This window comes from Plutella xylostella, chromosome 25, assembly GCF_932276165.1.
Source record: "Plutella xylostella chromosome 25, ilPluXylo3.1, whole genome shotgun sequence".
In the NCBI taxonomy this organism is placed as follows: Eukaryota; Metazoa; Arthropoda; class Insecta; order Lepidoptera; family Plutellidae; genus Plutella; species Plutella xylostella.
In genome coordinates, this window is record NC_064005.1 from 8,948,546 (window position 1) to 8,965,653 (window position 17,108).

Below are 17,108 nucleotides of genomic sequence, written 5' to 3' on the forward strand. Positions count from 1 at the left end.
TAGTTGTTGTGATGTTTATACAGGGTTATGGTAAGTAGACCTGATCCTTTCAGCAGGTGATAGAGGAAGGCATTTCCAGTTGATTGAACCCTATAATGCATTATCCGAAACTTAACCATTTCTAAGATATTTAATATTTAAGTTGTTTTTAATTTTTTTGTTAAAATTTTATGTTTAAAACCGAAAATAAAAATAACTAGCCATATTTCAAAAACTTTTTTGGTTGTTTTGCACAAGTAACACCTTAATAAACTAATTAAAATAATGAAGTGTGCATTATTTGACTTAAATTAGACACAATACCTCAAAATAGTTAAGCATTTTTTAAAAATATTCAAAACGTAAAAACAAATAAGTTAAATTAAAAGATAAAGTCATATGACAATTTTTTGTGCACTTTAGCTTAAAAACATGGTCAACTTATAAGCTTTCAAATAAGATATTTCAATATCAAATCGATTTAGGTATCACCAAGATATGGCTAAAACAACCAGTGAAGGCGGAGAAAACTCAATAGGTGTTTCCATACTAAAGTCAACAGGGCTGAAAACAATCACACTTTTTACCTTTAAATTGGGCTAAACTTGTTCGTTTTCCTATTGAATTTTGTCCGCCTTCTCTGGTTGTTTTGGTCATATCTTGGTGATACCTAAATCGATTTGATATTGAAATATCTTGTTTGAAAGCTTATTAGTTGACCATGTTTTTAAGCTGAAGTGCACAAAAAATTGTCATATGACATTTTTTTTTAATTTAAGTTATTTATTTTTACGTTTTGAATATTTTTTAAAAATGTTTATTTATTTTAAGGTATTGTGTCTAATTTAAGTCGAATAATGCACATTTGATTAAATTAATTAGTTTATTAAGGTGTTACTTGTGCAAAACAACCAAAAAGTTTTTTTTTCGGTTTTAAACATTAAATTTTGGCAAAAAAAAATTAAATATGAAATATCTTAGAAATGGTTAAGTTTCGGATAATGCATAATAGGGTTCAATCGACTAGAAATGCCTTCCTCTATCACCTCCTGAAAGGATCAGGTCTACTTACCAATAACCCTGTATAGCAAACAAATTGGCAACAATTTACATACTTTGCTACATAATTGATACGTCCATATCTGTAGCCTTAATAACTTTCCCATTTATAAAGTAATCGCACTGAAGATAACTTAGATATTAAAGTTTTTTCAAGAAATCTATCGGGTTTACGAGCTTGTCGTCTCATACCTACTCAAATAGATACTTTCTGTAGCATTAGATGACTCGCGGCATTCCAAGTGCCGTGTACAGCCAAAAGAATTCTCATACGTTCTCGGCGCGAGAATGCGAGAATAGCGAGAATCTCTGCATATTTCGTATCATCAAGTTTGCCTTTGAAATCTTCAGCGTAAATGTACTGAGATGATGTCGCTACATTGTGTGGAAATCTTAGAAGGAGCTGTGTTTTGAAACCAACTGGAAAAGAAGGATGTTATAAATTTTATAATAATGAAATGTCTATGAAACCTAATATTCGAAAGCGATTAATTGAAACACATTTGTTTTGGATTGAGAAGTTTAGTTGTTAGCTACTTTTACCTATAATCAATTAAAATTCATATGACTCAGATCTTTGGCTATGCATATTAACATTTTATCCGTAAACTTTCATACTTTTGTACTAAGTAAGCCAGCCAAGTCTTAACAAATGCATAATGAGCTAATTAAAGAACTGTTTAATCCAACGTCTATTATTAACACCAACATAGCGCGGCCTCTATACAACTCACAATTTCACCCAGCTACCATTTCATATTTCTCGTTAATTTCGTTAGAGTCCGCACGCCATTGCATGCACAACATTTGGCGATAAAATTGTTTATGCTTCGCTCCTAACTCCAATTTCGGAATGTCAAACAATTCTACAACGATTGAGAGATTTAATTATCTGTAGTAACAAGGTTTCGAATCATTTTTGAGTTTATGAGTTGTTTAAATTATTTTTACTCTCGATCGCGAAAAAAAGGTTTAACGTTTGAGGGTTGAGATGTGTGTTTGTTATACATAAGTTTATAGTTAATTAAAGACTTACCATCTTCTTAAGTCCTTTAACTCCTAGTGGAGCATAGGGCCGCAACTACAGCTTTCCACTTCTGACGATCAGAGGCAGCAGCCACAACTTCTGGCCAGCTCATGTTGATCGACTTGATCTCCTGGGCTAATGTCCTTATCCAAGTTATTCTTGGGCGCCCTATCCTTCTTTTTCCTTGCGGGGCAAACACTAGGGCCTGCTTTGTGAGGCGAGAGTCCTCCTGCCGCAACGAATGACCTATCCAGCGCCATTTTCGATCGAGGATCTCTAAATGCGTAGGTCTCTGGTTTGTGAGAGTCCAAAGGTCTTCATTTCTGATGGTTCGTGGCCAAAATATTCCCAGAATTTGTCGCAAGCACTTGTTTATAAAAATTTGAAGCTTGTGGGAAATATCTTTACGCACAAACCAAGTCTCGCACCCGTATAAGAGGACAGTTTTTACGTTGGAGTTAAAAATCCTGATTTTGGTGTTACGGTTGATGTTCTTGGAACGCCAGAAGTTCTTCAGTTGTCCGAACACTGCTCGTGCCTTGTTGATTCTCGCCTCGACGTCAATATCCGTGCCTCCGTTGTGATCTATCATGCTACCGAGATAGCAGAATTTTTCCACTTGTTCTATGTTCTTGCCATTAATCTGAATGGGTTCTATGTCGTCTGTGTTTATTCGCATATCTTTGGTCTTATACACGTTGACACGCATTCCATATTCGGCAGATATTGTGACTAAGTCCAAGGTCTTTTGCTGTAGATCCTCCCGGCTTGCGGATAGTAAGCATAGGTCGTCGGCATAATCAATGTCTTCGAGGTCACGGTTTGGGCGCCAAGGTATGCCTCTTTCCTTATCTTTAACCACTCTGCGCATCACTTCGTCTATTACGACAAGAAAGAGGAACGGTGACATAAGGCATCCCTGTTTAACTCCAGCAGATACATTTATAGCTTCAGACAGCTGTCCACGATGTATCACTCTGCACGTGGAGCCAACATACAAGTTTCGGACCAGATTTATAATTTTCCCTGGTACGCCCTTCTGTCGAAGTACTTTCCACATAGTATCCCATTGTATAGTGTCGAACGCTTTTTCAAAATCTACAAACAGAGCATAGACTTCGTTTTGCATCTCTCTGCATTGTTCAATCACTATACGCAAGACATTTATTTGGTCCGTACAGGAGCGGTTTACCCGGAAGCCTCCTTGTTCATCTCTGAATTTTGGTTCCATCACCGTCGCCATACGCTGTAGCAGGATTTTCGCTAGAATTTTGGAGCACATCGGCAGTAAGCTGATTCCCCGATAGTTGTTACAGTCTGACATGCTTCCCTTTTTCGGTACTTTGACAATGTATCCCTCTTTCCATTCCCTCGGTATTTCTTCTGACTCCCAGATTCTTTTAAGTAGGGGAAACAAAAGGTTACACGACATTGCTAGGTCGGCTTTTAGGACTTCTGGGGGGACGTTGTCATTACCAGGGGCTTTACCGTTTTTTAAGCTTATTATAGCTGCGCGAATTTCGGTGCAACTCGGGGGGCTGGTGTTGATGTCAAGGGGATGTTCAGAATGCTGGTCTACATAGTTGGTTTGTGAGGAAACCGCTGTCTTGAAAATGTCTTCAAAATGCTCTTTCCATCTTAATAGTTGGGCTTCTGTAGTTGTAAGAGTATTACCACATTTATCTTTTAGCGGTTTCTGCCCTCCTGAACACTTTTTGGTACACAGTTCTTTGGTAGTCTTGTACAGCTCCTTCATATTCCCAGTTTTCGCCGCATGTTCTGCACGGTCTGCTATCGCATTTGCCACACGGCGTTTATCAGCCCTTGCACTACGCTTAACCTTGCGTTCTGTTTTCGCGTAGTTCGCCGACAGCATCTTTCTCTGATCTTCGTTTCTCTCCTGGTTTATTGCCAGCTTATAAAGCTGGCAATTCTTGCGGTCTTGTATTAGGCTCCAAGTAGCGTCAGACATCCAGCTGTTTTTATTGTGTTCAATAAATCCAATGGTTTTTTCACAGGTTTCCTGATACACGGTTTTTATGCTGTTCCACTGGTTGTCAACAGTTGGCTCTTCAACATTCAGTAGGTTGTATCTTTTCCGCAGTTCGGTAAGGAAGTTTTCCTTATAACCTGGAACACACAGCTTAGCTACATCATACCTTTTCGATGTTTTGGTGGTTATCTTCTTGGCTGCCACTATACGGAGCCTAACCTTAGCCACCACAAGGAAGTGATCACTGTTTGCATCGGCACCACGTTTGTTTCGCACATCTAAAAGAGATCGTCGCCAAGTGCGGCTGATTGTAATGTGGTCGATTTGGTTCTGGGTGTGACCGTCTGGGGAAACCCATGTGATTTTGTGGATTCTCTTATGAGGAAACAGTGTGCCTCCAATCACGAGGTCGTTTTGGGAACAAAAGTCTAGTAACATGTTTCCATTTTCAGACCTAGTTCCTATTCCATGTCTTCCCATATGTGACTCAAAACCAATGTTATTGTCTCCCAATTGAGCGTTAAAGTCCCCGAGGCAGATGATAATGTCTTGTTTCTTTATTGTACGCATAGTATTTGTAAGTTGGTCGTAAAAACGCTCTTTGACTTCAACATCTTTACTGTCTGTTGGTGCATAACACTGAACGAGCGTTACTTTACGCACTCTACTTTCAAATCTCGCTGTCATGATTCGGTCCGAAACTGGGTTCCAATCTATTAGGCTTCTTCGCATTTTAGCGCACATCATTATGCCTACCCCAGATTCACGTTTCTGCCCTTCTTCTTTCCCTGAGAAAAGTAGCGTTTTACCGCTGATAGTCGTTATTTCACCGGAGCCGTTCCTACGGACTTCTGAGATTCCAAGGAGATCCAGATTGTATTCAGACATTCTCTTGTCTACCTGCTCCAGGCTGCAGTCTTGTCTCATCGTTCGAACGTTCCAGCATCCAATCGTAGTCCTGTGTTTCATGCCAAAAGTCGTTGTATTTATATCAGTTCGGTTTTCTGTATTTGTGGTTTCAGTAATATATGGGATTCAGGCATACAGGTTTAGTGCCCTAGTCTGATGGCAGGGCTGCTACCTTAAAGCAAACAGACTTGCTTGGTTTGTTTTCAGAGTGCCTTCTCTTATCAGAACATTTTTTGAGGGTATTTGGTCCCCAAGGCCGCTGACAGCCTCTTCCTGTCAAACAGGGCGTGTGGTTATACCGCCAGTGCTCGGTCGCCAGAGCCTCGTCCGTTATCTAGCAGGGTGCACCACGTGCAGGTGAGGTTGACAGTTGGGCCAGAATGATCTTAATTCTACTCTCCCCTTACACCCCCTAGACTTACCATACACCTTCATATTTAGTTATATTTTACTAAATTCAGTATTCTGGCACATATGTATACATAAATGTTATAAAATTGACACAACATAAATAGTTCCTCGACGTGTTTTGGTTTCGTAGTTCCGAATACGACATGTTTTTGCAGATACCTAATTAGTGAAATAACAATACTTTGCCGCTCGTATCGTACTGAACTGGCGGTGCAAAATAGCACTTTACTTAGGTACTTACTATTGTGCAACAAACATTTAACTACGTTTATGTATGTTTGTATCTATGTAAAGTGCCGCAGTGTTGGTTTGTAAAGGTAATCGTCCACCACTCGGTATCGTACGTATCGGACCAAACGTATTTTCATAAGTAAACTGTAGTTATACACGTTTTATTAGCGGGTTTCCAAATGTAGAAAAGACAGCCAAGGTTATAATGACAAGCGGCTTCCGTGCGGCTTCCTTTGGATAATACGATTAATACACCTTAAATTTAACGTAATACATATAACATAATTAATTACTAATAATTTTATTATGATCTAATTAATTATGATTTTTATTTGTTGATTAATATCAGTTAATTTTATTTGCACACTTAGTGCTTTGTGGATTTGAAATCGCTATTATTATTTCTCGTGTCGTTTCTACGAATAAGATCGTAATTAAATACATCCGATATATTTCTATAGATTACAGCATTATACTACGCTGAATATATTAACAATAAATATGAATAACTTATTTGCATATATCTGCATACAAATAAATAACAACAACTGTCTCAGCGTCCTCCATTAAATGTCCATCTATCCGATGCGAGTAAGACATGAATGCCAATAGGACCCAGGACATTATCCGGTCGTTACTGGGAATGCACGGAGAGATACGTTTGACCGCAACATATCGGTCGCTCGGGTCGAACGCTAACGATGCATGTTACGGTCGTTGTGATATGCAGGGATTATTAATAGTGGCTGGTTTGATCTGAGATTACAGTGGTATTGAGTTATGTGCTTTCATGTTTTCGCTATGCTACTAATATTAAAAATGTGAAAGTTTGTACGTAAGGATGGATGCATGGATGTTTGTTACTGTTTCACGGGAAAACGATTATTATTACCGACGATTTATTATTAACTAAATTTGTTATGTAGTAAGCTGGACATAGGTTACTTTTTATCTCGGAATTCCCACGGAAAAACCCTTAAAGGCAAAGTAAAACCTGTGCGAAATATATAGTAGAAAATTATCTAAACATTGGGTCAAAAGATAGTACTGTAACACAGTGGCGCCGCTAAAATAGGTCTAATTTATCGTTGGGCAAATAATACCGCCGTCAGCTACTTCTGAAGTGGCCATCATATTCAAAAGCCAAGGTTTTCGGGGCTGCTGACTCAAACACTTCTCTTAACAAACCCCGACATCTTATTATTATTTCAGCTGTAAAAATGATTTCAGCATTCTCCGATCTTTCTTGTTAAGATGTTTAGGGAGTCTTGTTGGAAACGATTTACGGTTGGAGATCTTTAGTTTTATTGTTAATGAAGTTTGATCTTCAAATATGTATGTTTTAATGAGTTTTGCAGGTTGGAATTTTATACCATAAATGTTGGCTACTATAGGTTATGTTACCGATTTAGGGAATGAAAGACACATAATTTACATAATATACATTTACTTGCGTATGTTTGTTGGTAGGCACTTAGCTGTACGATATTTTTGTACAACATATTTCTTTTATACTACCATGTTCACCCCATGTGTACCCCATGGTGTGTGTAAATGTGAAAAGGCTTCAGTCTAGTGTCTAGACGTGTTCCTACGATACACAGTGTGCCAGACACTGCCATTTATAGCGGCTTATTCCAGCCCAGCCTGCGATGACAGCTGACAGGCGCCAATCATTGTAATGGCAAAAATAAAGAGCTATTCGCATGTGAGCTGCAGATTAGGAAACTATAAATGGATTGGTCAAATTAGTGTTTCTAAAATATGACTGGTTACAACGTAATAAGGAAACGTCAAAACTGTAGTTAAAAACATTTGACGATCGCTTATGGCCGGAGTTGAAATACACTCTCTTTGTGAGCTCTTGCTCTGTCATACACTTGGGAAGGTATAACTAAAACTATTGTTTAAATACATTATATTATGTAAGTATGTATTTATATTGTAGAGACGGTAATAGAATCGTGATGTGTGTAAGCCCGGCGGACCCTGGGCAGTCACAGTCAGCAACGGACGCTATTCTCTGGCCACTTGAATTCGTATTTTTTCACGACTGAGCTACAGGAATAAGGCGGTATCAGTGTTGCCAACTTTCAGCGATGACTGGCGTTTTTCTGGCAGCTTCGGAACAACTCGCAGTGAAAGAAGGCGGAACGGGCTTTGTTAGTTTTTAAAAGTAGTGTTTTTGTTTCGGGCCTAGTTATAAGGGGAACATGGATGGAACTAAATGGTAGGCTTTGTTGCTCGGTGTTGAAGTTTTGATGAAGGTTTCAGCTTTTAATAAACATAGAGGTGAAGGTTTTTCTATTTACGTTTTACTTTAGAATTTTTAGCAAACTCTTTCAAAAGTTAAAATGAGAAAAAAACAGGCATAGCCTCGGTGTTAATAATTACCGTCTTTAATGAAAGAGTGTCGTATCAATACAATTAGGGGTTTTTGATGAAGTTGCTACACACACATAAAAGGTGCTCTTTGCACTACTATTATAAAGAGGAAACATTAAATGTATTTTTCTTCGCATGTTTGTGTAGGTTAGTATATATGTATAAATGTGATAAATAAAGTCGGCTTTGGATGTTCTTGAAGCATTTATTATAGCATTAGGACCAAAGACTAATGATTTATTTAGATATCTCCACAGCGGCGTGAAAATACACAAAAAACTGCAGACGTTTTATCAATCAGCTGCGCGCCATCTAAACACACAGCTCTGCTGGGAAAAAGTTACGCTTTGCACCAATGTGGCACAGTGGCACACGGTGTAGTGGCGAATTGTGACTAGTTATTAGAATAATCCATAATAGTGCAATGGTAATATGGATTGTTTTAAACCTTAACGAGCAAGTACATTATTATACCCAATCAAAGAGTAACATTATAACATTTTTAATAGAGTTAGCGCGAAAGCGTTTTGAATGTTTTGACTTTTGACGTAGCCGCTGTAAGGAAAAACTTACGCTTAGCTAGCATAATAGCAACGAATTGTTAAATACTCATGCTTTTTTATTTTTTGCACTATTTAACTATCCCAAAAAACTAGGGACAATTTAAAAGTTCATAGAGTTTAAAGCTTCAAAGCGAAACAATGAAAACGTCTGCGCATAAGACGTCGTTTTTACAACGCACTTCACTATAAAGTATGTATCTTATGCTGTGTCGGTGGGAACGGCGCGATGTAAGCAGCGGATAGAAACATTCTACAGTCGAGCGCTCGAAGTAAATGGTACTCAGATGTCGGAAAGCGCTAGAAGTAGGCCGTCAGCGCTTCAAATACTATTTTTCGTTGGAGCAGAATTGCGTTTTTGTTCCACGGGTTTATGGTAAATTTTGTAAAATTAAACGAAACGAATACAATACTTAAGTTGATATGTAGATTGTAGCAAATGTACAATATTTAATTTGATTTGCATTTTAAATTATGCATGCACTGTACTAAATGCAGGAGGTAGAGTAGAACAACTACCCAAACATACCGTACCACGTTTCGCCAATGTATTTCAACACCTAGAAAAAAAAAGTTTAAAATCTACTTTATTCTTTACCATCTACTTATAGGCAAACATCATATTTTATCAGCAATGTACAAAATTACATCCTCTTCCCAAAATGTTAAGGGTTTAACTACCCACAACTGGCACAACATAAATTCATTGGAAATTAGCACTTCGACTCAACTACCCTCATAACAATACTGTTTCATCGCTTTCAGCTTCCCAGATCCGCGAGGGATCCATAATGTCCGCATAATCTGGGAACCAGCCAAACCACCGATTAGCCTAAGGCCTAACCCATCAATTTGCATTAGCCTTGTAAAGTTAGGCAGATGGCAAGAAATGTTTACGTTATCTTGTGGGTACTTTAACTGACTATTACCCGTACATTTTAAAAACCCTGCTATTATTTTCATTTCATAATTGTTCTAGTTTCCAGTAATTATCCTAACAGTCTTCTCACAGCGTTGTTTTTAGGTTAACCTCTTTCCCTAATGATGACGTCACTAACCTTTAATTGTTTGTTGCAGGCCCTCGAGAGATGAAACGGAGACGGTGCGTCGGTCTCGCTCCCGCGCGTGTCTTGTGGTGACAGTGCAGTGAGACAAGATGTCTTCGGACGCCGTCGCCGCGATGCGTTGCGCGCTCTTTTGTCTTCTATCTTTTTTCTTAAATCACAATCTCGCTTTCGTCCTCGATAAGCAGAATCCGTACTCGCAGTTTCGAAAATGGAATGCCGGTTTGAACGGGACACTGGAACTTGAGTTTAAAACGGACCAGCCTAACGGTCTGTTGTTGTATACGGACGATAGTGGTACTTATGACTTTTTTGAGTTGAAGCTCGTGAATGGTGCGTTGAGGTTGAGGTATAACCTGGGAGGGGGGGCGCAGATTATCACAGTCGGCAATAATCTCAACGATGGACACTGGCACAAAATACAGGTGAGTTTTTGCGCATCGATATTTAAAGTTTTGTTTGTAAGTTTCATGATTTGCATAGTCTACCCTTGTATTCATAGAACTTAAATGTACAGAAGAAATACACGAGATGTGATCTATTCTTCGTGTTAGTCAGAAAGTCAAAATTCGATTATCACTGTTCTATGAATACGGGAGTTCAACTCCATCAAAGTTCTGTAAAAAGTTTAAAAAGTCATAATTTTATTATGTTTTTTGTAAGTCCTTATACAATAATATGTTTTTGTAACGAATCGTACGATGATTAAAATTTTCTCTGTCCCGACATCATTATTTATCCAAAACTGTTAAGTTTCATAGGCTAATTATTTTGTTAAAGTTTTGAGCTAAGGATCCAAAGGTCAAGTAAACATAAACTAGGATGTTCCGTAAAGTTCGGAATTGATTACTTGCAAGTAACTTTGATAACATGAAGTCATTAGTGAAATTTCGAAACTTACTCTACTTTAGGTCTTGGGTTTGGTTGGATTTAAGTAATAAATATTCATTTCAAAATGGGATATACGTACATAAATATACCATGAATGATTCTATCACAGTAATTTATTTTATTTTGGTATTTGGACCGGCATTTGGGAGAAATGTAAAGGTTATGAAAGAAGGATTCGTAACTAAATATTTATAATATGAATTTTTTGCTACGACGTCGTGTAGCAGAGTGCTACGGCGCAGCACTTTCGTAGCGCTACGCCGCGCCGTAGTCAAATCAACTTTATTGTAATGGTTTAAACTACTGAAAGACAATGAGACATTATATTTACAGTCTGTATTTGTAACATATTTTAATCTTAAAACCCGAATAATAATTGTAAGTACTTAATGAATTGAAATATAATTCCACTTGACGCTGTGCGACATAAAAATTTCATCCTTACTAGAACATTATATTTAATATGTATCTATCTATATGTATTTGTGTAGATATATCATATACCCATAACACAGGCTCTGCCTAGCTTGGGGTCGAATGGCCGTGTGTGAGATGTCCCCACATATTTATTTATTATCTTACAAACGATCGATGCTTCACCATCTAATTCCCCTCCCCGCCGCTAGGTGGCGCGGCGCGACGAGCACACGTCGCTGGGCGTGGACGGCGCGGCGCTGAGCAAGGCGTCGCGCGGGAAGGAGTTCGCATTCGGACGGTTCACCACCAACTCCGACGTGTTCGTGGGGGGGATACCGCCGTCGTGAGTACCTACCACTATATTTACTGCTTCACTAAATATCTGTACCTAAATTTATTTAGGTAGACTAGAGAATATACATTCAATTTAAACGTACTTCACTTCAAAATATAAAAAATATATTGTGGAATAGAGATTATTCAAAAAGTCCGTTACTAATCGATCCGGGCCCAAAGATCCCTATCACACTAGCTGCATTACCGCGTTGGATGGCGAATGGTAAGTGTGATTCTTTGGCCCAGGTGCGATCCGATGATTTTTACTAGGAGTTATTAATATCGATTCAACCATTGATATATGTAGAGTGTCAGCTTCCTACATACATACAAAGTAGTTTTACGTAAAGACTAACATCCATCCATTGATACGTATAAACTTTTGCGTTTATAATATTAGTAGGGTTATTTTTATCTACCGACTTTGCCATCCTTATTTATGTGTGTGGATAAACGTCACTACATCGAGATAAAGTTTAATGCGATGTGTGATGAGTATTGTTTGCACTTATGTATTGAAAAAGTCTTGTTTTGTAGGCTACCACCGAATAACATCACTAGATGGCGTGACTTTAACTATATAAAATATATTCATAGCTCTATGCTACATGTAAATTTTACATAACCTTACATATCGCTTCGGTCTGGGACTGAAAATTTAATAAAATATGTACAATCGAACGTAAACATGGCATGTAAAGGCGTTGTTTTCTCCACATGGCCGCCATATTGGCATGTTGGAGGTCACATTATTGCTGTGTCGAGACGGTACGTGACTTGACCGTATCGGGGGTTGACTTTACCTTACGTAAAAACTAACTTTCGAAACGCTACTGCGCTAACCACCACATTAGTAACGATTCGATAAAGTCACACATTTTAATTTTAGCAACGTCAAAACGTAAATTTCCTTCCGAACTTCAACTTTATCATATTTACGTTTTTATATTCCAAACAGAACTAAAATCGTAATTTGTGCCTTTTAAATCGCTGACATTACTCGGCGTAGTAAAAAACATAGCCAGACATGTTCGTTGCTTGGTTTCAAGCTAGAGTGACCCTCCGGGGCGATATTTCGTCGAGTTGATATTGAACTTGTCGCACGTGATCAATAGAACTAAGACCTCGACGTGTGGGAGTTTCATTTATATTGGACGCCTATGTGTGGTAGTCTAAATATTTTAACTTACGGTTTCGTGTAGTTAGTTCGATACCTTAGGCCATTTTAGGTAGGTAACATATACCATTTTGCAACTCGCTAAACTTTAACCCTAAACAGTCATGAAATAATTTGAGTAGCCATGACCATTTATTTTTGCCCTTAACTCAAGTGGTTAAAGTGGGGTCCATATAATGATGGCCGAATGAGGGTTAAAATAAGTGCGTATCTTAGTTTACAATGATTTGAAAGGTGCATTGAGTGGTGTTTCAACACGGTGTCCGCCGAAAGGGGGTGGCCAAGGCTGCTTATCATACCAACGTAACAAACTGTACAGACCATGTTAATGATAAAAAATTAGGAGTTGTCAATCAAAAACCACGCAAAAGGGCACATTTGCACACTCTACTAAGTACTCAGATCTACATGCTTATATGCTTTCACTACAGACCATTTATTAGAGAATTTAAACGGTATCTGCGATTTTAAACTAACACAGAACTGCTCGAATAAATCAATAGCAGTCTATTTCCTGCAGCTCAGCAATAAATTGTGTATTTGTTTTAGAAATTGCCCTTCGGCGAGTCCGGCCGTGACCTACAAGTCTAGATATTTAATCAGTTACTGCTGAGTCTAGGAATTCCAGTTACTGTTCACGCAAAACCATTTCGGCTTTTCTTTATGTATAAATGACCTTCGCATTTGAAAAACCTCTTAATTGGTTTACCTAGAGATCTTTTGATTACGACTACTTTTTAATTTTGGTTTTAATAAAATCCTTCTCTCATTTATGAATTTTTACGTAGGTTTTTTATAAGTTGCCCCAAAACCAAAACAGTGATTCCCCCAGTGTCCAAACGGAAATTAAAATAATTATGTAAACATTTTCAGCGTTTCTTATCCCAAATTAAGTAACAAAATTGTAAATGACCAATTAAAAGTCTGACCCGATATTTTCCACCAACCAGCATTGCCAATATTGGGCCTACACCGAATAAATATTCCTAACGACGCATTAAAGCGAACTGCTTTTCGGCAAAAAATCGTTTAGAGTACAAAGAGTAAACTTTACCTTAATGGGTTTAAGTGTCGTTTTCGGTCGACGAAGTTTCGGGAGTAGATTGTATCGTGGGTGCCGCCTCGTTTTTGCCCTCTCTAAATCTTGTGTAAGTTACAGCAAGTTTCTGATTGCATTATTACTGTGTTGGGGTTAATTGTGCTAAGTCTTGCTCGGGTTTCGACTGGTGCCTTGTAATCAGTGGTCACAGGATCTACTAGACGACCCCTGCACATTATGTTACAAGCAAAATTATATGACACACTTGTCTTGCTGATTGTGATTGGCTTGTGTAAGTAATGTAGGATGTCTGAGTGACCAATGATTAAGCGTTGCTAGGCCATTTTTCTGTTTCGATTTGCTTCCGTCGAATGGTATACCAATAATGGTCACAGCTTTTTCTTCTCACTTTAAATCAAATGAAAAGGTATTCATAGATTATTCTTCTCTGTCCTTGTCTACTGGCGTCAGTCTCGACAGCTGGAGTACGTCTCACACAACATTTTGGTTGTTCTTTGCATCACAAAGTGAATAAGGATTTAGGCAATTAGATAGGATCCAAATTCCTGCATAGAAAGAGATTGACTGAAAGTTCTTTTTTAAAATATTAAAAACACATTTTTAATATAATATGGCCAGTATTCATAAATATGTGTTGACTATAGGGGCGTGAAATTAAATCAATCATTCAGTCGTGACTGATATAAAATATTGCTGAAAATACACAAAAAAATGCCAAATCGCTTTTTTACTCACATTCCTAAATGGGTCAACGTTTATCAACACGGTGAATCAAAAATGGACTCGTTTCATTCCCGTTATGTTGTATGTTGCCAACAGACCACTTTTGTACTTTTGCAGTTCGTTTGAAAACAATTGAAAGATGGTTTAATACCTAATAATATTAGGTGTACATATACATACATAAATATTTGATATGTAGTGGTGCTTGTCTAAAATTAAATACCTAAATAGGCTGTCGTTATGTAAAAATATATAACAACGCGGACTCTTGTGTAATCAATGTGTTTAAACAATTGTGGAATTGAAATGAAATGATTAGACTCATCTTACACACTTTTATTACCTATATGTGTTTTCAGATTAACATTATTCGTTTGTTTTTTTCAGACGAGTGTTTAAACTCACAGTTATGCTATTGCTACACCAGAACAGGCTATGCAATTTTATCGACACCATAAAAATCGATCCATGTCTTTCTTTTATGTCAAACGCTGAGCTATACAGATCAAACGTTAGGCTGGCGGTACGATTGTCACTTCTACGTCACAGGGATAGGGTGGATTGTGGAAGGGCCGCGATGGGAGGGCTTTTATCCCGTCGATTCCACTGTAAGGTCGGGATCAGAGTGGATGTGTCACCGTAAACTAACCCCAGATTACAGATATAATGCGCTAGAAACAGGTGCAGGTTGACAATTCTCAACCGCGAGTATTATGTTGAATTTTAGAGTTCATTGCAAAATCGTTACTATTTTTATTGCATTTTAAAGGTAGAAAAATGGCCAGGTAGGTATTGTAGACTACTACAGCTATTGCTCACTGTTGAAAACTTTGATGGGGCACTAGGGGCCAGCAGGGGCCAGCATTAGTCAAAAAACTGAAATGTAACAACGCATCCGCGAAAGTGAAGATTTCATCAGCTAGAATAATATTAAATTGTAGCAATTCCGGGATATAATTATACTGTATTTTCAGTCCAGTACTGTATCCGGGTCATGGCCTGCATGTGTGCTAACATCCTAATTGGCGCAGCACTAGTATTTCTACGGATTACCGTGTGTAATCTGCGAATACTAACGAGCGGACACGTTGTAGCTCGTTTTAAAAAACAAACAAGAATCACATTACCACTATAAACAATCTCGGCATTGCACCTGCAACTAGTAATGTTTCATTTCCTGCATAACTAACAGTTTACATAGTGCAAAGACATTACATTTAATTTATTGATTAAGTATTATACGTATTTTATATTATTATTTTTTTATTTGTAAAAGATATAGGTAGTTTAGTATAAGTAGATAAGGTACCTATATTTAAACTTCTCATTACATATAAACCTCAATAAAGTCAGCACATATTTATTGATTAAACTTCTATACAATTTATGATGGTACCTAATTTATTTTATGGGTAATCTAAAAATGACATTCCCGGGTAAAATTTTAAATTTCATCTATTGATTATGTGATATAAATTCGGCGCACTCGGAGTAGTCAGCGTCTAAACGGCCAATCCTTTTATCGCGGTAGCAAAACATAGTCTTGTGTGTGTCACTGTAAGAATGTCTGTGTAACTGTAAACATGTAAGCTGTAGCAAACGGCTGCACTTAACATTATAAACTATAACCCACCATATACATCATCCAAACCTACCCCAACCGTCTGCCTCTTAGCCTAATCATATTCACTTGGCGTCGCACGCATCGCTCACAGCCCGCACCTGTGTTCCGCGCACGGATATTACCTCTCACCAAGCATTCAGCCGCCACTGCCATGCTATGTTACTGCAGCTATAGCTTCGAGTGTGCAGTGGGGTTTATTTTCAGTTGGGTGTTATTGGAAGCGATATTGGAAGGTTTATTTTTAACCGCGCACCAAAAAGGGGTTGTGATAGGTTTATTGTGACTGTCTGATTGTGTTAACATGGGTCGAATAATGAGAAATTATAATCATTTGAAGTTGCGAACTAGATAAGCTGATTTTGATGTCAAGAAAATTGAGAATTTTCGTATATTCCGTTGGTGAGTTTGGTCTAAAAATAGTCTCGAGATAATAGTGTGTATCATTAGGCTGATTCAGAAAATGAATGAATAAAATGTGTTGACGTGAGACGCGATTGAGATGAATATTATTATGAAATTTCCGTCGATATTGTGACAAACGTGTTATAAATCGGAAATAAACAGAAAGTCGTGACAGCTTCAAATAAAATGTCCAATTTAAATAATTTACCAATAAAATTTTAGTTTCAGTGCGAAGGTGTAACATTGACATTTGAATTCTTTAACCTTCAGCAAAGTCTCTACTTTCGTATTAAATCCGTATAGCACAAAACTATAGTCATAGCAAATTTATTAGCTAGGCTGTGCCGATTTTGATGAAACGGATGACGAACCGTGATCTGCACGCGCTATAATGTATAATGGTATAATGTGACTTTTCAAATTACCAAAAACAGTATCCTCGCTGGTGGGCTATATTAGCTGTAGTAAAATAGTATCATATATGTGTACTGAAAAATATACAGACACATTTATTTATAACATTTATATTTTTATCAGAACATTGCAACCAAAAGCTTGCATACAGTTTTCAAAAGGCCTATCTACAGACAGCTTAATAGCTCTCCAAATTAAAATGTCAACAACAGAACAGAAAGCCACTACAATATTCCTAGATAAACATCACAGGCAGCAGAAAAATATGTTTTAGCAATTAAAACCCTTGAAAAGCCCTTATTCTTCTTCTATCGTGTAAAATGCACTAAGCTAGCTTCCTCCAGTGTTTTGCTACTCTAAGCCCTAACAAACTGAATCAGACAGGGTGGAATTTTATCCTGGACATTCCTGTCGGTTACAGAGCAACTTTTACTATGGATCAACTT

At 37.7% G+C, this 17,108-nt stretch overlaps 1 protein-coding gene across 1 annotated transcript in view; it reads left to right on the forward strand.

Moving 5' to 3' along the window:
• Positions 1-17,108, forward strand: part of LOC105384853 (neurexin-1) — a 114,580-nt gene that overhangs the window by 5,792 nt on the left and 91,680 nt on the right. The window contains exons 2-3 of the mRNA XM_048630086.1: positions 9,632-10,043; positions 11,136-11,269. Of these exons, the coding sequence (XP_048486043.1) occupies positions 9,711-10,043; positions 11,136-11,269 (467 nt within the window). The 5' untranslated portion in view covers positions 9,632-9,710. The remainder of the gene's footprint in view (positions 1-9,631; positions 10,044-11,135; positions 11,270-17,108) is intronic.